Source organism: Chiloscyllium punctatum, chromosome 17 (assembly GCF_047496795.1).
Source record: "Chiloscyllium punctatum isolate Juve2018m chromosome 17, sChiPun1.3, whole genome shotgun sequence".
Lineage (NCBI taxonomy): Eukaryota > Metazoa > Chordata > Chondrichthyes > Orectolobiformes > Hemiscylliidae > Chiloscyllium > Chiloscyllium punctatum.
In genome coordinates, this window is record NC_092755.1 from 47,607,288 (window position 1) to 47,631,118 (window position 23,831).

The window sequence follows — 23,831 nt, forward strand, 5'->3', positions numbered from 1 at the left end:
TTGTTTTGCATAGGATTGTCAGAAATATAGTGGATATTCTTTGTAGCACAGAACATGAATTTTTAAAAAAAGACAAAACTGGGCAATTTGACAAAGAAATGTGATTGAGTTTCTAGCTCTTCTGGCTTGGGTTTAACAGCCAGACTGACCCAATGTCTTTTGTTCATTATGCAGCTATGTACTCACAGCAAGTGAAAGGTTAAGGTGTGTGATGTTTCCCCCATTCAGAGGTTCAACAATAGACAAGCCAGCTAGACTGACAAACTCCACAAACACATTATGATTTTTAAAAAATTGTTGGGCTTAAATGAAAGTAAAATCCTTTTCTTGAATAGCTGCAAATGTTCCTTTGACTAGTTTTGTTGCCTGAAGCACATGATTTCAGACTGTTTTAATTCTCTAAGCATTCCAGCTCTTAAGGTTTCCCAGTTTAAATGTTCCAGCATTGTATTTAATTCCAAGAGCTGCATTTATGTCAATTTCACCAAACGTTTACTGTAGCAGCAGAGTCACAGATCAAAATCTAGCACATCAGGCATGAAGCATGGAAACCTGCGGAGCTAATAGATAGTATTCGGACCAGTTAGTCCCCTGTTCAGTCAGCTGAGGGGGATTGCCAAAAATTGGTAAGGTATAAAGTTAAAAAATGTTATCTAGCTTTTCAGGACAGCAGCATTGTTGCAAACAAATGTTGCATTTGTTTTCTAGTTACATAGAACAATCATCAATCTAAACAGCGATTATGATTAAAATTTATTAATTATTTTTCTGTGATTGATATGCAGTTTCATTGACTCTCTTCATGTGACTGGGTGAGTGAACTGGACTGCTAGGTGATCTGTGTTGAACCAGCAGGTGGCAGCGATATCCCTCTGATAGTGATGCAGGGATCTGTTAGCAAAACTGGGCAAAACAATGTGAGCAGAGTGAAATAGAATACTTAACCCTTAATAAAGATAGGAATATTCATCATCACCATGCTGCTTCAGATCCATTTTTATTCCTTTTCCCACACATCCCCATCTGATACTTTGCTTCTTAATGAGTTGCAGTTTGACAGTGAACATTTACAGGCTATTTGATATTGAAGGCAAGTCAGATCTTCTCTCATGCTGACATTGGCATATGCAGTTGCCAGCAGCAGTCACTGGACAGTGCCCTGGAACCTTGGTTTTTCACCTTTTGGCTCTAATGGGTGAAATGAATTATCATGCACCTCCTGCTATTAGCCTTCCTGAGGTTAGTACATCTACAAATCTTTCGTCTCGAAAATATTATTAGGATGGGTCTGAGTATTTTTGAGATGCTGATTACTGTCGAGGGTGTGGTGCTGGAAAAGCACAGCAAGTCGGGCAGCATCCGAGGAGCAGGAGAATCAACATTTTGGGAATAAGGAACATGAAGTGCTTATGCCCGAAACATCGATTCTCCTGCTCCTCAGATGCTGCCTGACCTGCTGTGTGTTTCCAGCGCCACACGCTCAACTCTGATCTCCAGCATCTGCAGTCCTCACTTTCTCCTAGATACTGATTAATGTTTGATTTGCGTAGTTCTGTGTCTTTGACAGCATTTTTAAATATCAATATGTAATACTTACTAAATTTTCTGTTGCATTTGGGTACAAGGTGATTCAGTTCTGGAAGACAGTTGCTGTTATATACTCTTTCAGTTACATTTCAGTGTCCTCTTTGTTTTGAGTGCAGGCTTGGCTTCAGTGGAATGCATTGTTGCATTTGTCACAACAAGAGCGGGAGACAGATGGCCGAGCACAGCAAATATACCAACGACGTTGCCTGCAGCGATGTCTGCTGGCTTGGCTTGTATATGTCCAGGTTTGCAGGGACAAGAGGTGTCAATACAGTAAGTGTCTAAGATGTAGAATTCAACCCCAAGTGCCTGTAGGTTTCCCAAACTTCTGCCTTATGATGGGTCATGCATTTACTGTTCAGAATTAAAACGTACATGTGTGACAATTAATTTCCAGGACCAATCAGTGCCAGTCATTTACAGTGAGTCTTGCTTATGCCCGAAACGTCGATTCTCCTGATCCTCGGATGCTGCCTGGCCTGCTGTGTTTTTCCAGCACCACATTTTTCAACTCTGGTCTTCAGCATCTGCAGTCCTCACTTTCTCCCCTTGGTCATGTTCATATCAAATAAAGTAAAATGACAAATGCTGCAGAAACTAAGCAGGTATGGCAGCCTCTGTGCAGAAAGAAACAGTGATAACGTTTTGGGTCCAGTATAATTCTACTTAAGAGCACCCCTTAAAGGATTTGAAGAAAAATCATACAGAGCTCTTGTTTCTCTCTTCATAAATGCTGTCGGAACTGCTGAGTTTCTCTAGCAATTTCTATTTTTATTTCAAATTTCTAGCATTTGCAGTATTTTGCTTTTATTATTAATTTCAAATGAATTTATTGGACTGGTTATGGGCCTTAATATCAAATAATTAAGGCTAAAGTATGATGGGTGTTAATTATTTGTGTATAAATAAAGAGGGAACAGTGAAGGTCTTGTGGTACAATGGCATTGTCCCTACCTCGGAGCCAGAAGGCTGAAGATCACACTTCACCTCAGCATGTAATGGCCTTGAAGGTGTGATGTAACAAGTGCAAACAAGTCAGTTAAAACAAAAACCATGGAGAGAACAATTGGACTTGGGTTGGGTTGTTTCGATGAGAACTGAGTGACCTGTAGAAATCCTTAAGCTCACTGTCAAGGAGATAGATAACCACTGTCATAGATACGAGTTTTAGTGAGGTGGTCACCCCTAAGGTACAGGCAGAGAGTAGCTGGGTGACCACTCGGAAAGGCAAAGGGAAAAGGCAGAGTGTGCAAGAATCCTCTGTGCCCATTCCCTTCAAAAGCAAGTATACTGTTTTGGATACTGTTGGGGGCAGATGACTGTTCGGGGAAGGCAGCAGTAGCCAGGTTGATGGCATTATTACTGGCTCTGGGGCACAGCAGGAAAGAGAAAAGGTAAATAGGACCTTAGTGATAGGTGACTCGATGGTTAGTGGGACAGACAGGAGATTCTGTGACAGCAAACGGGAATCCAGGTGTGTTGCCTCCTGGGTGCCAGGGTCCAGGATGTCTTGGAGTGGCTGCAGAATGTTGTCAAAGGGGAGGGTGAGCAGTCAGAAGTCATTGTGCATGTGGGCACAAATGACACAGATAGAAATTGGGATGACATCCTGCAGAGTGATTATAGAGAGCTAGGAAAAAATTTAAAAACCAGGACCTTGTCTGTGTTAATCTCTAGATTACTTCCAGTGCCCCGTGCTAGTGAGGGTAAGAACAGGAGTATATGGCAGATGATTGCATGGCTAAGAATTGGTGCGGGGGCAGGGCTTCAGATTTTTAGATCATTGGGATCTTTTCTGGGGCTGAGATGACATGTTCAAGAGGGATGGGTTGCACTTGAACTGGAGGGCAACCGATATCTTGGTGGCCAGGTTTGCTAGTGCTAGAGAGGAATGTTTAAATTAGATTGGCAAGGGGGTGAGATCCTCAACAACAGGGAGGCAAGTGCGAGGCTGGAAGGGGATACAGTAGTCAGGTCAGCGTGGAACACGACAGGGAGTAAGGAGTGTCTGTTGAATTAAATTGCATCAACTTCAGTGCAAGAGGGCTGACAGATGAGACTAAGGATGTGGATAAGAACGCAGGACGTGGATAGGTACATGAGACTGGGATATTATAGCCATTACAGAAACATGGCTAAGGGAGGGTCAGAACTGCTTAATGTGCTAGGGTATGGGTGCTTTAGGCAGGAAAGAGGGGAGGGGGAGTTGCATTTTTAATTAGGGCGGATATCACAGCAGTGGTCAGAAATGAAATAATTGAAGGATCATCCAGTGAGGCTTTGTGGGTGGAGCTAAGAAATAAGAAGGGGGTGGTGGCATTATTGGGGTTGTACTATAGACCCCCAAATAGTCAATGGGAATTAGAGGAACAAATATGCAGGGAGACTGGGGAGGCTGGCAGGAGCAATAGGATTGTCATAGTAGAGGGTTTTAATTTTTGTAACAGACTGGGACTGCCACAGCACTAAGGGCTTAGGTGAGGGAGGGGGGGGGGGATTTGTTAAGTGCATTCAGGAAAGTTTCCTCAAGTATACAGAGGATCCTACTTGGGAAGGGGCAAAACTCGACTTGCCCTTGGGAAATAGATTAGGACAGGTGACGGTGGTGACAGTGGGGGAGCACTTTGGGACCAGTGACCATGGTTCTATTAATTTTAAAATAGTTCTGGAGAGAGTCAAAACTGGTCCACAGGTTTAAGTTTTAAACTGGGGCAAGGCAAGTTTTAATGGAATGAGACAGGAGCTTACAGGAGTTGATTGGAGTATATTTGTAGGCAACGGGACCTCTGGCAAGTGGGGGCTTTTAAAAGTGAGATTGCTAGAGTTCAAGGTCTATATGTTCCTGTGAGGGTGAAGGGCAAGGTTGGCAGGAATAGGGAACCCTGGATGACAAGAGATATTGAGGCTTTGATCAGAAAAAAGGAGGAGGCATGGCTCGAGTACAGACAGCTGGAATCAAGGGAATCCCTGGAGTTATGCAGGGAATATAGGAGTTTACTACAGAAGGAAATCAGGAGGGCAAAAAAAGGACACAAAATAGCCTTGGCTGAGAAGGTTAGGGTGAATCCAAAGAGGTACTTTGAACATGTTAAAGGAAAAAAGTAACGAGAGAATAGGAGCCCTCAAGGACCAAAATGTACACACATTTGTAGAACTGCAGGAGATGGGTGAGGTCTTCAATGAATATTTCTCCTCTGTGTTTATTGTGGCGAAAGACATGAAGACCTGGGAACCTGGCTAAGTTCGTGGTGATACCCTGGGGACAGTCCATATCACAGTAGAGGAGGTGTTGGACATATTAGAATGTATGAAGGTGGATAAATCTCCTGGTCCTGACCAGACATAACCGAAAACAGTACAAGAAGCTGGGGAAGAAATTGTGGGGACCCTGATTGATAATTGTACATCATTATTAGCTATGGGTGAGATCCAAGAAGACTGGAGGGTAGCGAATATTATGCTCTTATTCAGGAAGGGCTGCAATGAAAAGCTTGAGAATTATAGACCATGAAGCCTAACATCTGTGTCAGTTAAGAGAAGCAGGGGTGATTTGGGAACATCATTCACTTGTTGCTTGTTTGTGTTAGTTGAACAAAGACTGGCTGAGTCAGGGACTGTGTCAGCATTATGCTCTTCCAGCTCTGCAAATTCATAAACTCCCTGTTGGCAAATGAATGCTCCGCAGAACCTGTACATGATAAACAGATTGGCCTTGGAGGGGGACCCTCACAGATTTACCAGAACGAAAAAGGAGCTTGGAGAGTCAGATTGTAGGGGTAGTTTCCAGAAACATGTTGTTCCTTCAGTATAGGAGATTGAGGGAAGATCTGCTTATGGTGTTTAAACATTTTAATTATTAGATAACCTCTGGGAAGGAAGTTATGGAGCAGTGGGTTATGAAGTTGTTGCAGACAACTGGAGCTTTGGGATTGTGCATAGATGGAGCTTTGGTTTGTACAAATAACCGATTGATCTTTGGATTAATGACCAGTCATCAACGACAAAGGCCAGGTGAAAACAGAGGTGTGGGAAATGGGACAGACACAGTGGTGGGTGAGGGGAGATGGTGAAGAGAGACTGTTTAGATCTTTGATCTCATTACGTTCCCCCCCCACCTCCCAAATTCATTGCCCTTTCAGCCTGTCACCTCTCTTAAACTGCTAAATGTTCACGATGGCCTAGTTTCCACTCTTTTCTGCTTTACAGGATTGGCTAGACAGACATATGAGCGTTCTGTTGTTCAGCAATACTTCTTGTCATGGCACGCGGCCTGGTGCCTTCAAAGGAGCATCCGTGCACAAGATGATCACCTCCGTGAACTGGGCAGGAGGAACATTCTGCGGAGGACCTTTATCCGCTGGAGTCACTGTATCCTTTCATCCTGAAACCCACAGACTTGAACCTCTTTAGTCTATGTGTACTAAAGGACCACTGAGACCAATAAATCAGAGTCCAGCCTTTGCAATTTGTGGACCATACAGTGTTAAGACCATGTCTGTATAGTTTCCTTTACTTTTAATTGCAAAATTTTTAATGAGAATAAAACCGTTAAAAAACAAAGAATTGCTAATGAATTTCTGCTTGCTTTGAAAGCAAATAGTCATAGCTTTGAGTGACAGTTAAGGAGTTGTTGCAGCTGAACTGGAGCTTTGGTTGGTACAGACAGTCGGTTGATCTTTGGATTAGTGACCAGTTATCGACAACAAAGACCTACTGCTTGCTAACAATTGTGAGATTGTTTCTCAAATAGCTGAACAATTTTGGGCTATGACCAGATACAGGAAACATATCAGACCAGCTCAGGAGCTCTCTGTTCTCTGCAGTAAAAACCCTTCAAGTCTGAAGAAAAAGTGTTTACCTTCCTTTCAGCAGTTGCCATAAACTGTGATAGTTAAATTATAAATCAGAGACCTATTGCAAATGAATGAGCCACCTCCTGCAAGCGGGTGGAAGAATCTGGAGAAGGATGATCAAAAAGCAATGTTCTGAACAGCACAAGGATCATAAGGAAGCACTGGACTGCCTTCCTAGTCCTTCCCTCTGTTTATGACATCCTTTTTTTTGTCTATTTGTGTGTATATGTGTGGTGAATAGAATTCAAATTAATGTAGTTATATGCCAACAGCTTATTTATTGTTTGCTTGTAGCTAGAATCTACTTGCAATAAAAGCAGCGATGTGTTTCTGAGACTTTATAAAGCTCTAGTTAGAATCTGAGGCATCCAGCAGTTGCATGAAGCACACCTGGAGAGTCACCCAGGAAATGTTATACAGGAAAGCTGTTATCTGACTCCTGGGTAAGCACACAACTTATGACTTCCAATACAAAACTAAAGCCCCCTCAATCTTCTGATGACACTCCAATACCCCCCAACCAATCCCACTGATAACCATTCCTGACCTGACCTCCCCCACAACCACGTTTGTTCAGTACAAAAATCCTGATCTGTGCTTTCCATCAACTTGTGTTTGGAAGATAGGTATGTTGGGAGAACCTAGCATACTCCTTAAAATCTTTAATATTTTTACAATGACTGTAGGAATAACAGGGCTTGATTTCCATTGATCTATCTCAATTAGGATTGACACAGTTCATGAAGAACTCTGCAAAGCTGGAGCATCTGGGAAAGAATGGACAATACTGCGTTTTTAACAGCACCCTATTTTTCTAAGACTGGCTTAAATGTCCATTGTTCATGTTAATGAATGTTGGCAACTGGGTTAGTTTGATGGGTAGGGTTGGAGGGTCAGGGTTAGAGTAAATGGGTAGTTAGCTCTGATTATGGAGTAGTGGTGCTGGAAGAGTACAGCAGTTCAGGCAGCATCCAAGGAGCTTCGAAATCGACGTTTCGGGCAAAAGCTTCCTGATGAAGCCAGCACCACTAATCCAGAATCTGGTTTCCAGCATCTGCAGTTATTGTTTTTACCTCGTTAGTTCTGATTAGTCTGGTGTTTTGAGGTGTGGAGAGGTTATTACCATAGTCAGGATTGGGTATGGTTATTGAATTGTCAGGCATTACGTGGTTGTGGGGGGAGGTCAGGTCACAAATGGTTATCAGTGGGATTGGTTGGGGGGTGTTGGAGTGTCATCAGAAGATTGAGGGGGCTTTGGTTTTATTCTCCTGTTGCTATTTCTTATTGTCTATGGTCTAGTCCCTTTTAACTAGATCATAACATGTTGAGCAGTGCTGATAACAGAAATACATGCATGCTTTCAAACCCTGCATTTCTGTCATGGCCGATATTTATGCTCACTTATGATTTCTGTCCATTTCTCTTTGTTTTTTTTTATCCCTCTGTTCTTATTGGTGATCTCTAATGTTAACTTAATTGCAAGTCAGCTGTGAATGCTTTAACTTCAACCCAGATGTTTCTCTTGCTGCTGAAAAGACCAACCTGTGCAGATTGGCAGATGATCATTACCACCATCATCTGCTGGTAAGTCATCAACAAAAGTGCTTATGTATGAATTGCGGGGTTTGTCCTGGTCATTTATTCTTTGATCTAGAAGTACTGAGTGGAATTCTATCTGCTGCCCCCAGTGGAAACCAGCGAGTTGAACTGTGAGGGAGAATTGAACCTTTTTTGTTCTTTGAACTCCTCACCCTCACACCTCATGTCTATATTAGAACATAGAACAGTACAGCACAGAACAGGCCCTTCAGTCCACGATGTTGTGCCGACCATTGATCCTCATGTGTGCACCCTCAAATTTCTGTGACCAGCAGTCTCTTAAATGTCCCCAATGACCTTGCTTCCACAACTACTGCTGGCAACGCATTCCACGCTCTCACAACTCTCTGTGTAAAGAACCCGCCTCTGACATCCCCTCTATACTTTCCTCCAACTAGCTTAAAACTATGACCCCTTGTGTTAGTCATTTCTGCCTTGGGAAATAGTCTCTAGCTATCGACTCTATCTATGCCTCTCTTATATACCTCAATTAGGTCCCCTCTCCTCCTCCTTTTTTCCATTGAAAAAAGTCTGAGCTCAGTCAACCTCTCTTCATAAGATAAGCCCTCCAGTCCAGGCAGCATCCTGGTAAACCTCCTCTGAACCGTTTCCAAAGCATCCTCATCTTTCCTATAATAGGGCGATCAGAACTGGATGTAGTATTCCAAGTGTGGTCTAACCAAAGTTTTATAGAGCTGCAACAAGATCTCACGACTCTTAAACTCAATCCCCCTGTTAATGAAAGCCAAAACACCATATGCTTTCTTAACAACCCGGTCCACTTGGGTGGCCATTTTAAGGGATCTATGTACCTGCACACCAAGATCCTTCTTTTCCTCCACATTGCCAAGAATCCTATCCTTAATCCTGTACTCAGCTTTCAAATTCGACCTTCCAAAATGCATCACCTCGCATTTATCCAGGTTGAACTCCATCTGCCACCTCTTAGCCCATCTCTGCATCCTGTCAGTGTTCCGCTGCAGTCTACAACAGCCCTCTATATTGTGAACGATACCTCAACCTTTGTGTCGTCTGCAAACTTGCTGACCCATCCTTCAATCCCCTCATCCAAGTCATTAATAAAAATTACAAACAGTAGAGGCCCAAGGACAGAATCCTGTGGAACACCACTCACCACTGACCTCCAGGCAGAATATTTTCCTTCTACTACCAATCGCTGTCTTCTGTTGGCCAGCCAATTCTGTATCCAGACAGCTAAGTTCTCCTGTTTCCCATTCCTCCTGACCTTCTGAATGAGCCGACCATGGAGAACCTTATCAAATGCCTTGCTGAAGTCCACATCTACAGCTCGACCCTCATCAACGTTTCTAGTCACATCCTCAAAGAACTCGATAAGGTTTGTGAGGCATGACCTGCCCCTCACAAAGCTGTGTTGACTGCATTTAATCAAGCCATGCTCTTCCAGATAGTCGTAAATCCTATCCCTCAGAATCCTTTCTAACACCTTGCAGATGACAGACATGAGACTTACTGGTCTGTAATTGCCAGAGATTTCCCTATTTCCTTTCTTGAAGAGAGGAATTACATTTGCCTCTCTCCAGTCCTCAGCTACACTCCAGTGGAGAGCGAGGATGCAAAGATCTTCGCGAGTGGCGAAGCAATCGCATTTCTCGTTTCCCAAAGCAGCCGAGGACAAATCTGGTCCGGGCCTGGCGACTTGTCAATCTTAATGTTTGACAAAATTTTCAGCACATCAGTTTCCTCTATCTCTATCCATTCCAGCATGCACACCTGCTTTTCAAAGGTCTCATTCACTACAAAGTTTGTTTCTTTCGTAAAGACAGAAGCAAAAAACTCATTTAGGGCGTCCCCTACCTCCTCAGACTCCACACACAAATTCCCTATGCTATCCCTGATCAGCCCTACACTTTCTTTGACCATTCTCTTATTCCTCACATAAGTGTAAAATGCCTTTGTGTTCTCCCTAATCCGTTCTGCCAAGCCTTTCTTGTGCCCCCTCCTGGCTCTCCTCAGACCATTTTTGAGCTCCTTCCTCACCTGCCTGTAATCCTGTAGAGCTGAGCTTGACCCTAGCTTCCTCCACCTTATGTAAGCTACCTTTTTCCTTTTGACGAGATGCTCCACTGCTCTCGTCATCCAAGGTTCCTTTATCTTACCCCTTCTTGCCTATCTCAGAGGGACATATTTATTCACCACTTGCAACAACTGTTCCTTAAACAGTCTCCACATGTCTATAGTGCCTTTACCATGGAACAATTGCTCCCAGTCCATGCTTCCTAATTCATGTCTAATCGCATCATAGTTTCCTCTTCCCCGATTAAATATCCTCCCATTTTGCCTAATCCTCTCCTTCTCCATAGCTATGTAGAATGTGAGGCAGTTGTGGTCACTATCACCAAAATGCTCTCCCACCACAAGATCGGATACCTGCCCCGGCTCATTGCCAAGCACCAAGGTTAGAATGGCCTCTCCCCTCATCGGCCTGTCAACGTACTGAGTTAGGAAACCCTCCTGAACACAACTTACAAAAATAGCTCCATTCAAATCTTCTGCTCGAAGGAGGTTCCAATCAATATTGGGAAAGTTAAAGTCACCCATTACAACAACCTTACTACGTCCACACTTTTCCAAAATCTGCCAAGCTATGCTTTCTCCCATCTCCCTGCTGCTATTGGGGGGCCTGTAGTAAACCCCTAACGAGGTGACTGCTCCCTTGCTGTTCCTAATTTCCACTCATACTGACTCGGTAGGCAGATCTTCCTCGACAATGGAAGCTTCTGTAGCTGTGATACCCTCTCTGATTAGTAGTGCTACACCCCCCTCCTCTTTTTCCCCCCTCCCTATTCTTTTTAAATGCTCTAAACCCTGGATCATCCAGCAACCATTCCTGCCCCTGAGGAACCTACGTCTCTGTTATGGCCACAATATCATAGCACCAGGTACTGATCCATGCTCTAAGTTTGTCACTTTTATTCCTGATACTCCTTGCGTTAAAGCAAACACACTTTAACTTTCCCAGGAAAATCCTTCCCACTAGCTGGTCTACCTCTTGCTATTGCCTCATCTGCATCAACTCTCCCCTCCGGTATACAGCTCAGGTTCCCACCCCCCTGCCATACTAGTTTAAACCCTCTCGAACTACTCGAGCAAACCTTCCACCCAGGACATTGGTCCCCTTCCAGTTCAGATGCAACCCGTCCTTCTTGTAGGTTCCACCTTCCCCAGAAGGCATCCCAATTATCTACATATCTGAAGCCCTCCCTCCTACACCAGCTGTGCAGCCACGTGTTAAGCTGCGCCCTCTTCCTGTTCCTCGCCTCGCTATCTCGTGGCACCGGTAGTAAACTAGAGAACACTACTGTGTTCGTCCTGTTTTGCAGCTTCCATCCTAACTCCCTGAAATCACTTTTTATATCCTCAATCCTTTTCCTAGCTATATCATTAGTGCCAATATGTAACACGATTTCTGGCTGTTCGCTCTCCCCTTTTAGAACCTTATATACCCGATCGGAGACATCCCGGACCCTGGCACCAGGGAGGCAACATACCTTCCGGGAATCCCGATCCTGACCACAAAATCTCCTGTCGATTCCCCTAACAATCGAGTCCCCTACCACGAGTACTTTTCTATTCTGCCCCCTTCCCTTCTTTGCCACAGTGTCAGGCTCAGTGTCAGAGAACTGACTACTATGGCTTTCCTCTGGTAGGTCATTCCACCCCCCAGCAGTATCCAAAACAGTCTACTTATTGCTGAGGGGAATGTCGACAGGGGATCTCTGCACTGTCTGTCTGTCCTCTTTCCTCCCCCTAACTGTAACCCATCTATCCTTGTCGTGAGCCTTAGGACGGACTCAACTCTCGGTAACTCCTCTCAATTACCCCCTCTCAATTAGAGAGTCATAGAGTCCTATAGCATGGGGACAGGCCCTTTGGTTCAAACTGATCCATGCCGACCAAAATGTCTGTCCACGCTAACCCCATTTCCCTGCGCTTGGCCCATATTCTTCTAAAATTTTCCTGTTCATATATTTGTCCAAATGCCTTTTAAATGTTGTTAATATACCCGCTTCAATCACTTTCAATGGCAGCTCATTCCATATGCGTACCACCCTCTGTGTAAAATGTTGCCCCTCAGATTCCCTTTTATTTCCCCTCTAACCTTATACTGATGCCTCCTAGTCCTTGATTGTCCAATCTTGGGGAAAAAAACTGAGTGCATTCACCCTATCCCCTGCCTCTCATGATCTTATACGTTTCTATAAGATTCCCCTCTGTCTCCTACGCTCTAAAGAAAATAGTCCTAGTTTGTCCAACCTATCCCTATAACTCAGACCCTTGAGACCAGGCAACAGTCTTGTAAATTTCTTCTGCATTCTTTCCAGTTTAATAACATCCTTCATATAGTAAGATGACCAAAACTGAACACAATACTCCAAGTGTGGCCTCACAACATCCTGTACAACTGCAACATAACTTCCCAACTTCTATACCCAATGCCCTGACTGATGAAGGCCAGTGTGCCAAAATCCGCCTTCACTACCCTATCTACCTCTGATTCCACATTCAGCGAACCATGCCCCTGAACTCCATGCCCATATTCTTCTAAAATTTTCCTGTTCATCTATTTGTCCAAATGCCTTTTAAATGTTGTTAATATACCCGCTTCAATCACTTTTTCAATGGAAGCTCATTCCATAGTGACCTGAACTCCAAGGTCCCTCTGTTCCGCACACTCCTTAAGGCCCTACCATTCACCATGAAACTCCTATCTTGATCTGACTTTTCAAAATGCAAGACCTCACACTTATCTATATTAAACTCCATTTGGCATTTCTCAGCCCACTTCTCCAGCTGATTGAGGTCCTGCTGCAATTTCTGAAAACCTAGGAGCAGCACGGTGGCTCAGTGGTTAGCACTGCTGCCTCACAGCACCAGGGTCCCAGATTCAATTCCAGCCTTGGGTGACTTCTCTGTGTGGAGTTTGCACGTTCTCCCCGTGTCTGCGTGGATTTCCTCCTGGTGCTCCGGTTTCTTCCCACAGTCCAAAGATGTGCAGGTCAGGTGAATAGGCCATGCTAAATTGCCCGTAGTGTTAGGTGCATTAGTCAGAGGGAAATGGGTCTGAGTCGGTTACTCTTCGGAGGGTCGGTGTGGACTGGTTGGGCTGAAGGGCCTGTTTCCACACTGTTGGGAATCTAATCATCCTCACTGTCCACGATACTGCTTATTTTAGTGTCTTCAGCAAATTTACTAATCATATCTTGTACATTTTCATCCAAATCATTGATATAAGTAATAAACAGTAATGGGCCTAATATCAACCCCTGAGGCACTCCACTAGTCACAGGCCTCAGGTCCTATAAGCAACCTTCCACTATTAACCTCTTCTTCCAACCATCGAGCAATTGTGTATCCAATTTGCCATCTCACCCTGGATTCCACAGAATCCAACCTTCCAGAGCAGCCTACCATGTGGAACCTTATCAAAGGCCTTAATGAAATCCATTTGACTATGTCGACTACCTTGCCCTCGTCAACCTTCCTGGTCACTTCATCAAAGAACTGTAAAAAATTTCTTTGAGACATGATCTCCCATGCACAAAGCCATGCTGACTACTTCTAATCAGTCCCTCTTTTTCCAAATGCATGTATATCTTATCTCTCACAATCGCCTCAAGTAGTCTACCATATTCCGTTAACCTTGCTGGTAGGAAGAAATACAGCTGCTCCCATAGAAGCATTGGAAGGTTTTTTTTGTTCTATGTCATTATTTTAAAAAATTATCTTTTACCAGCAATCAAGTGTTACTGCTCTGAGGTTCAATGTGAGAAGCGTTCGACAGAAACAGATGTTGAATAACCTGGCACACCAACAATTCCATGTTTGGGTAAGAGTTTCTTATTTATCTCCAGTGAGTTTGAGCACATATGGGGAAAAATGATTGAATCAAGGTGTGCAATTATTTGATACATTAAACCTGCAAATTCCATAAGCAATATGAAATAAGGGTCTCCTCTTCAGCCAATAATATTTGGGAAAATTGATCCTTAGCTATCTTAGCAGATGTCTCTTGAAGTACTTAAGCAGGGTTACTGTAGCTATATCTAAGTCATGGAATAAAACAGTTCGGACAAGAAATAGAGCCAAATGACAACTTGAGCACACATCAACAAAGTATAATAAGGATTTTAGAAATATTAGTCTCCATTTTAGATCAAAATTGTAGTTTGGATTATCAGCCTTTTCAGGGTAGCAACTCATTTATTCTCCTAGATAAAAGCAAATACTGCGGATGCTGGAATCTGAAACCAAAAGAGAAAATGCTGGAAAATCTCAGCAAATCTGGCAGCAGCTGTAGGGAGAGAAAAGAGCTGACATTTCGAGTCTAACTGACCCTTTGTCAAAGCTTTGACAAAGGGTCAGTTAGACTCAAACTTCATCTCTTTTCTCTCCCTACAGATACTGCCTAGACCTGCTGAGATTTTCAGCATTTTCTCTTTTGATTTATTCTCCTGGCTGTTCTTGTGGTTGTGGAAGTGTTTGATGCTTTCTAGAATGCTTTGAAGTTGCCTAAATCTACAAATTGAAGTGTTGCACACGCTGAAGGACTATGTGTGACTTCAAAGATTCTAATCAGATGACTTTCTCCAAACATGAGGGCAGTATTTTCATTACACCTCATTACAGCATTACGGGGAAAATGAGCAGAGGAATCACAGAACAGGACAAGTTGTTGGAAGAAACCATAGGCTGTAAGAAATAGGAACAGCAGTCCCTTGAGTTTCTTCTGCCATTCAGTAGGATCCAGGCTGATCAGATATTGTTCACATCTAGCTTCCTGTATTTTCCCCTGTGTCTTTTTTGTTTTCCCTTCCAAAATCTACATGTTTCCTGCATTATACTCCATTTGCCAACTTTTAACCTACTTACTTAACCTATCAGTATCACCCTGTAAACTGTTTGTATCCCTCTCCCAATTTAGCTATCAACCTATTTTGCATTGTCTGCAAATATGGCTACAATTCTTGTGCTTTCCTTCCTCCAAGTCATTTCATGTAGATTGTAAACAGTTGCAGTCCCAGCCCTGATCCCCTTGGAAACCCAATGGGCACCGGTTCTCAGTCTGAAAAATAACCTTGAATCCCCACGCGTTTCCTGCCCATTAGCCGCATTCTCTATCCATGCAAATATATGATCTCTAATACCATGGGCTCACAAATTTTGTGAGGTACCTTATTGAACACCTTGAAGTCCATAACAATACCTCAATAGTTCCCTTGTTCGTACTCTGGGTGAGACTTCCTCAAAAAACAAATGAATGAGTCCAACACAATTTCCCTTTCATGAAGCCATGCTGACACTGCTTGATTAGGTTATAATTTCCTAAATGTGCTGCTATTATTTCCTTAATAATAAATTCCAAGAATAGATATTGTCTAATCAGCCTATAGTTACCTGTTTTTTGTCTTTCTCCCTTTTTGAATAGGAGTGTCACATTTAAAAATCACACAACACCAGGTTATAGGCCAACAGGTTTAATTGGAAGCACACTAGCTTTCGGAGCGGGTGATTGTCACTTTCGTCGCTCCGAAAGCTAGTGTGCTTCCAATTAAACCTGTTGGACTATAACCTGGTGTTGTGATTTTTAACTTTGTACACCCCAGTCCAACACCAGCATCTCCAAATCATGAGTGTCACATTGACAGTTTTCTAATCCTCTTGTACTTCAAGGATTTTGGAAAATTACAATCAATGCGTCCACTATTCCTATAGTTTCATCTTTTAGGTGGGAGGAGAGGAGGGGGCAGAGAAGCTTCATCTGCCCAGTCAATTCAGAAAGCACTTGGAGAATCCTCTGAGCACAATGCTGTAAAATGTGCTGGTGACATAGTAATATTAAACAATGTTAATTAGATCAAAAATTGATGAACTGCCTGGTGGTGTAGTGCACCAGTGACAATGTCCATACAAGAGTTAAATGCATTTTTGTGGTTACTGGACTAAAAGTGATTTCTTGACAGTTGTGTCACTTCTAAGCAGTTATAGGCAGATTTCAGTTCTCCAGTTATGTTATCCAACAAATCATTCCTTCGTAGGAGGTTAGTTTCTGTCACCATTCATTCATAACAAGAGTACAACATAACTAGTCCATCTCATTCTTCAATTTGTCCCGGTATTGTTCTCATTTTCATTGTCTGCTTCATGAAGCAGAATATGTAAAAGCTGATCTAATTCTAGGAATTTTGCAGAATCTTTATTTATTCCTGGAGTTCGTCTTAATTGGATTTGCAATGACATTCAATTCAGTAAAGCTTTGTTACACTTCCAGCTGTCCATTGTTCTCCATGGTGTGCGAGTGGTTTCACACTGCATTTTGTTCGGGTGAATCACTATGGTTTTTCTCCATTGGTTCAGATGTGTTTAACAAACTAGTTATTGTGAAACTGCAGTTCCAAGAGACAGTGGCTTCAACATGTACTAAGTCTGTGCATGCCCATTGTTTCAAGGCAGCTGCAGCACGTATGATTGATAGAGTTTAATTGTTGAGAAATATGCGGCAACTTTTGAACAATGTCATCAGAAGCTTCAAGTTTGATGCCAAGAACTTGAGGTTAACTGATCCCACCTTAGACAAGGTGAAGAATTGAAGATTAATTGAGAAGATGGATATGATTGGTTAGTTAGTTCCCATTCCTGATTGTGATTTGATGACCTCTGCTCCAGAGTAAATGCACAATACTGAACCAGAAGCTGGCATGATGAGGTGTCTTTCACAGTCCAATTGTTCACTGACAGCTGCTGGAACGAGTGAGGAATAACAACTTGACTGAGGGCCACAGTGATTTTAGATGTATATTTGAGCAAAAGTAAGTTTTTTTTGCAGGAGGCATTGGAGAGCACTTTAGAGAACAATGTGCTCTGTACCATTGCAAGTTTCACAACATTATTTCAGGGTATTGGAATACAGTGCAACAGTAACTGTCCCATCTTAGTGAGTTGAGCTCCCCTGGCATTGCTCAGTATACTAATTCCAACTATCTTTCCTTCAATGCATTGTCCATGCTTGGGGGAAATCAGTGTGAGGTTTTGCAGCCTCTTTTCCAGTTGTGGCTGAAATATACAGTTAAACTGTGACAGTGATGAACAGCTTTGTAAGAAAATCTAAGTGATATGTCACTTTGTGTTGGTGACCACATAGGCAATATTACTTATATAACAAATGGTGTTTTTAAAAATCTTAAGAATCAGATGCTGGATTAAGGTGGCGCAAATTGTTAATTCACAGCAGAAGACAAACTTTCTGCATAAGTGACAGATGAGGACCTTTTCTCCCAGGCATTATGGAGCACATTCTGGATAATTTCCAAGCTTGTGCTGTCAGTTGTGATGTCTCCTTTTAGCTACACAGATTAATGAGATCAGATCTTCAGAGACCCATTGTCTCCACAAATACTTAATGTAGGAACTATCGTGAAGTTGCTGAATGATCATCTTTTCTTGGCAGATAAAATTACAGTCAGAGTAATCTTTATTGTCTTGTACAATTTCAAGAAATATGAATCATTTCCTTTTGCAGTAAACTGTACATTTCTCATAAGTTATTTTTCATTCAAAACTTTGAAGGACAACTTTTTTTGCTGCCTGTGATTCAAAACTTGTTTCCTCTTGTTACTGAAGCAGAAATCTCTGATTTAAGGAACAAGAATTTCAAATGTTGCTCAGTGTGTTTTTTCGAACTCCCGTTTCTTTATCACTCAATTGGCGTTTGAAATTATGCAAGATCTTGAAGAAGAAACTGATTGATTAAATTCCATAACAAGACACCGATTTAAGATAATTGGCAAAGAATCCAAGGGAGGGAGAGGAGAATTTTTTATATTTTGATTTGTTTTTGGTCTGGAATAGATGTTACAGGGGATCCTTGAATAACTTGAAAAAATAAATTAGATTGTCACCTGAAGCAAAAACTTTGCAGGACAGTGGGGAAAGAAAGGGGAGTGGAATGAATTGCATTATCTTCCAGAGAGGTGGAGTGAGCATGATTGCTGACAAACATAAGAACATAAGAAATAAGAGCAGGAGTAGGCCATCTGACCTGTTGAGCCTGCTCCACCATTCAATAAGATCACTGCTGACCTTTTCATGGACCCACTCCACTTATCTGACCACTCGCCATAACCCTTAATTCCCTCAGTGTTTCAAAATCTATCTTTGCCTTAAAAACATTCAATGAGGTAACCTCTGCTGCTTCACTGGACAGGGAATTCCACAGATTCGTAACCCTTTGGGTGAAGAAATTCCTCCTCAACTCAGTCTTAAATCTGCTCCCACTTATTTTGTGGCTATGCTCCCCAGTTCTAGTTTCACTCGCCAGTGGAAACAGCCCCCCTGCTTCTATCTTGTCTGTTCCCTACCCATTTTTATACGTTAGCATAATTCTCATTCTTCTAAATTCCAATGAGTATAGTCTCAGTCCACTCAATCCGTCTTCATAAGCCAACCCTCTCACCTCTGGAATCAACCTAGTGAATCTGCTGCGATCTATGCTGTTTGGTGCTATGACTCTGTGAATTGCATTTACTAGAGCTGAAGCTGTTACAATTTAGGAATCATGTTTGCTTAGACGTTTGAGGCCTGGACTAAAACCAGATTTTAGTTTGTCTGAATTCAGGTTTAAATATAAGATGTTCCTTGACCTCCAGTGATTTTAATGGTTTGGTTTTCATGACAGCCTGTTTCAAGAAAGAAGCATAATTGCACAAGCTCCTTTGAATTCATGAAATTCAATCTATTAATACACGCTCCCCCCCCCCCCCCCACTTTCAAATAAAGTGAGTTTCTTCAGTGTAAATGTGCATAACCCGCAGGTGGGAAAACAATGGAAAGTGCACTCATGAACCTACATTAAATTGGCTGATGAATGTATTTCTGACAAAATCCCCCATCACTTCACCTGGGCTCATTTAACTACGCAGTTCTATAAATACTGGGACCTGAGCCTGCATTTCTGGTGTCTTAATTACTTTTGTTCTGACAGATGCTGCGAAGGTGCTGGAATCAGTGGAAATTACGTCTGGATCAGCAAGAGGAGCTTGAACTTCGAGCATTGACAGGACAAGCCCAAAACCATTTCAGGTATTCCTGTACTTTGAGGAAGGTTAACTGTTTAGTTTCCTGACTCTCAATTATCAGACATCATGGAAAAGTGATAATATCTTGAATGTTCTAAGGCTGATCTGTTCCTACTTACTCTGCGAGTACCTTGTTTTGAATCTCCCAAATCTGCTTCTAATATTGTGTAGACTTTTGATTCAGAAATCTTTTGTCAGTTCCTGTGATCAAGTACCACAAAACTGTTTGGTCAGACTTTTGAGTGTCAGACGCTTGAACCTGAATGTCTTTCTGATGACTCCTATCTGTTCAGATACAGAGTGCTACTGCATAAAAACACATCATTGCATAGTTAGATAATTAGTTTGATATCTGATCACAGCTAATTTGACAGCATCTGGAAGATGTTATGAGGGTGGTCCTCAGGCTTCTGAAGGTGCCACAACCTGAAGGTTTAGGCCAACCATCTGATGGCAACAGTAACTGAAGGTGCCTGACCTCAATGTTGAGTCAGCCATAATGTCTGAAATAAGTTGTTAGTTTGTGAGCTGGTTTTGTTCCTGTACAAAGAGACGTGAAATAAAAACAAATTCTGGAAATGCTTGGCAGGTCGCGTAACATGGAGAGTCAAACAGTGTTGATATTTCAAGTCAGTGACCTGAAATATGAATTCTGTTTCTTTCTGCATATCTATAGCAAGGGTCTTTTCCCTAGAGTGAGGGAGTTCAAAACTAGGTGGAAAAATGTTAAGGTGAGAGGAGAAAGTTTTGAAAAGGACATGAGGGGCAACCTTTTTACACAGGGAGTAGTAGTTCATGTGTGGAATGAACTGCCAGAGGAAGTGGTGGATGCAGGTGCAGTTACAAAGTTTTAAAGCTATTTGGATAAATACATGATTAGGAAAGGTTTGAAAGGCTATGGGTCAAATGCAAGCAAGTGGAACTAAGTTTAAGCTGGGAACATTGTTGGTGTGGATAGTTGGACTGCAGGATCTATTTCTGTCCTATATGACTCTCTAACTGATTATTTTCAGTGTTTAAAAGTTGAAAGAATTACAGATACTATAAATCAGAGACAAAAGTAAAAATAGAGATGAAATTAGAAAATGCTGGAAAAGCTCAGCAGGTCTGGTAGCATCTGTGGAGAGAAATCCGAGTTAATGTTTTGGGTGGCCACAAAGATCTCCTGGACTGATTATGTTTGCCAAAAGATTTCAGAAATGTACCATTTTTATTTCCAAAACTCATCTGTATTTGTAATCTGGCATTTTACCTTTTCCAGGATAGTGCATGTTGAACTGGGAGTCTTTGTATTCAGACGAACATGACAGTACATACATGTTAGAACAGCTTGCTGGACTGTTTATAAATGCAGAAAACTTATTCAATCGATCAAGCAGGTGGTGCCAGACTTGCTGAGTTTCTCCAGCATTCATTATTTTTGTTTCAGATTTCCAACACCTGTAGTATTTTGCTTTTATTTTTGGACCATGAAATTTTGTTAGCTGTTTGTCAAATTTTGTATGTTCTCAGATTTCTTTCTGGCCAGGCACTGATTGCATCTGACCTGTCTGAGAGAGAGATTGCTTTTGCTGCTGCTGACCCATTCACCCCTCAGCCATTGTAGATACTTTATCGCTTGACTGATGAGCGATAAACAGCATGGTTTTGTGAGGGGGAGGTTGTTCCTCACTAACTTGATTGAGTTTTTTGAGGAGGTGATGAAGATGATTGATGAGGGAAAAGTGGTTGATGTTGTCTATGTGGACTTCAGTAAAGCCTTTAACAAGGTACCTCATGGCAGACTGGCACAAAAGGTGAAGTCACATGTAATTGGGGTGAGCTGGCAAGGTGGATACTGAACTGACTTAGTCACAGGAGAAAGAGGGTAGGGGGCGGAAGGATGCTTTTTGGAATGGAGGGCTGTGACTCGTGGTGTTCCACAGGAATCAGTGCTGGGATCTCTACTCTTTTAGATCTATATAAATGACTTGGAGGAAAACGTAGCTGGTCTAATTAGTAGGTTTGAGGACGATGCAAAGATTGGTGGAGTTGCGGATAATGCGGAGGATATAGGTCAGGTGGAGGCAGGGGCAGGCAAATGACACATGGACAGTTTAATCGGGACAAGTCTGAGATTATGCATTTTGGAGGGTCAAGTGCACATGAAAATTATGTAATGAATGGCAGGACCCTTCAAAGTATGCAGAGAGATATGTGTGTGCATGTCCACAGATCACTGAAGATGGAAGTGCAGGTAGATAAGGTAGTAAAAATACCTATGGCATGCTTGACTTCATTGAAAGGGGGCATTTTTAAGAATAGACAAGTTACACTGCAGCTTTGTGGAACTTTAATTAGGCCACACTTGGTACATTGCATACAGTTCTGGTCACCACACTACCAGGAGCATCTGGATGCTTTGGAGAGGGTACAGAAAAGGATAACCTGAATGTTTCCTGGTATGGGGGAATTTAGCTATGAAGAAAGGTTGCATAGACTGGGGTTGTTTTCACTGAAGCACAGGAGGATGAGGAGCGACCTGATAGAAGTTAATAAGATTGTGAATGGCATGGACAGAACGGAAAGTATGAGGCTTTTTCCCAGGGTGGAGGGGGTCAATTACTATGGGACACAGGTTCAAGGTGTGAGGTGAGGGGGTGGGGGGGGGGGGATGTTTAAAAGAGATGTGCAAGGTAAGTGTTTTGCACAAAAGTGCCTGGAATGCGCTGCTAGTGGAGGTGGTGGAAGCAGACACAGTAGCAACTCTCAAGAAGCACTTGAACAAACACCTAAATAGGAAGGGAATACCAGGAAACATTCAGGTTATCTGTAAGTGAAGACGGTTTTAGTATGGAAGGGCAAAGTGTGGCATCACAGGCATGAAGGGCCAAAGTGCCTGTCCCTGTGCTGTACTGTCCTTTATACTGTGGGTCCTTGTGCAATGTACAAAGTTGCTTCAAATTGCAATGCAGTTGGTCAATGGAAAGATCTAGGACTAATTTTCTTTTTTCACTGAAAGTAAGCAAGTATTAGAAGCAATTATCACTTGAGTTAATTATACTTTATTGACACTAAAATGCCTGGAATCCTACAACTCTATTTCATGTCACTAACTTTTCTGAAACTGCATCTTTCTTTTCCAGGGAGGTATTGCTGAGGAAATCTTTCCATTGTTGGATAAAAGGCATTCAAGAGGAAAAGTGGTATCAGGTGAGGAATAAGAACATGATCCTGAACAAGAGAATTGAAGTAGTTCTATATAGTAATTCCAGTGGTTTAACAGGTAGATCAGTAGAACCCAGATTGACTCAGTTGCTTTCATTTAAAGAATCTCAAATTATTAATTTTCAGCCTCTGTTAACATGTCACAGTTGAAATATGCTTTGCAGCAAAAACATAAGCATTTCATTTGTTTTGAAATGACAGTTAAAAACAATTTAAAGCAATTCAAGAAAACAGTCTTGCTCAGCATCAGCCTATTTCCACCCTTCACCAGTCTCCCTGGGTTTTGGGCTACTCCTCCATACACTTAGTTGCCTGTTTGCTGTCTCCTTCAGATGATGGAGGCCTGTGTCATTACTGAATCCCTGAGCTAAACTTTCTCAATACCCTTTTGGTTGGGTTTCCTTCAGTAAGAGATTCACAGCGCCACCCAGAAGTCCTGTGCCTTCCTTTGTGTTTGGAACTCACCTCAGGCCTGTTGTTGCCAGATTTCTCAAGCATGATTCTCTTGAGCTGAGGTCCACACCTTTGCCCAACCCCATGGACCTGCAGTGTCACGGGAGTGAAAATAGTAACAAGTATGGGACCAACTGGATTCATCTTTCAGAGGATTATTCATTTCATTTCATTTCAAATTCTTCCACTGGATTTTGCTGGCCAGGCCAGTATTTGTTGATCATGCCTAACTGCTCTGGAGCTGTTGGATTTTTTTAGGTCATTTCAGAGAACAATTAAGTGTTAACCAAATTGCTGCAGGTCTGAAGTCACATAGGACAAGGCCAGATAAGGATGGCACTTAACCTGCTCTGAAGAGCATGAGTTCGTGGTAATCATTGCTGAAACTAGCATTCAATTCCAGATGTTAGTAATTGAATTTAAATTTAATTATTGTGGCAGGATTTGATCCATATCCCCATTTGGATAACTAGCTCAGCCATAACATCTCTCACTTGAAGAACGTTTCAATGTGGGGCTGTATTCCATGTTCATGAGTGCAGTTGGACAATATGGAATGTAGCTTGGAACTGTTGTGAAGAACAATTAATTCTCAGCTGGTAACAAAATCCCTGCTGAACCTTGCAACTAAATTATATTGTGATCCGCTGTGTAATGCTGATTTATTAAATTACTTCTGAGGGCTCTAATTGTCTGATTAAGTTGTTAAATAGACAACCTGAACTGTTCTGAGTTGTTTTACTGTGGTTTAATAATTGGCATTAGTGAAAGTGAGGAGCTTTTAGTTGATTCTACTTTGAACATACTTTGAAAAAAGATATTTTAATACCATAGTTAGTGAAATGATCCCTGTAGACAAGTGTATTTTAAAAACCATCCTTCACTTATGCATTCATACAGCCTTGTAGCGTGGAAACAGACCCTTAAGTCCAACCAGTCCATGCCAAACTAAACTAGTCCCATCTGCCTGCTTCTGGTCCATAACCCTCCAAACCTTTCCTATTCATCTACTTATCCA

General features: G+C 42.2%; 1 protein-coding gene across 1 annotated transcript in view; it reads left to right on the top strand.

Moving 5' to 3' along the window:
* The window catches only part of sfi1 (SFI1 centrin binding protein), a 138,869-nt gene that overhangs the window by 21,211 nt on the left and 93,827 nt on the right, over positions 1-23,831 (top strand). Inside the window, exons 8-13 of the mRNA XM_072587076.1 lie at positions 1,704-1,860; positions 5,794-5,955; positions 7,954-8,024; positions 13,816-13,908; positions 19,060-19,157; positions 22,279-22,345. Of these exons, the coding sequence (XP_072443177.1) occupies positions 1,704-1,860; positions 5,794-5,955; positions 7,954-8,024; positions 13,816-13,908; positions 19,060-19,157; positions 22,279-22,345 (648 nt within the window). The remainder of the gene's footprint in view (positions 1-1,703; positions 1,861-5,793; positions 5,956-7,953; positions 8,025-13,815; positions 13,909-19,059; positions 19,158-22,278; positions 22,346-23,831) is intronic.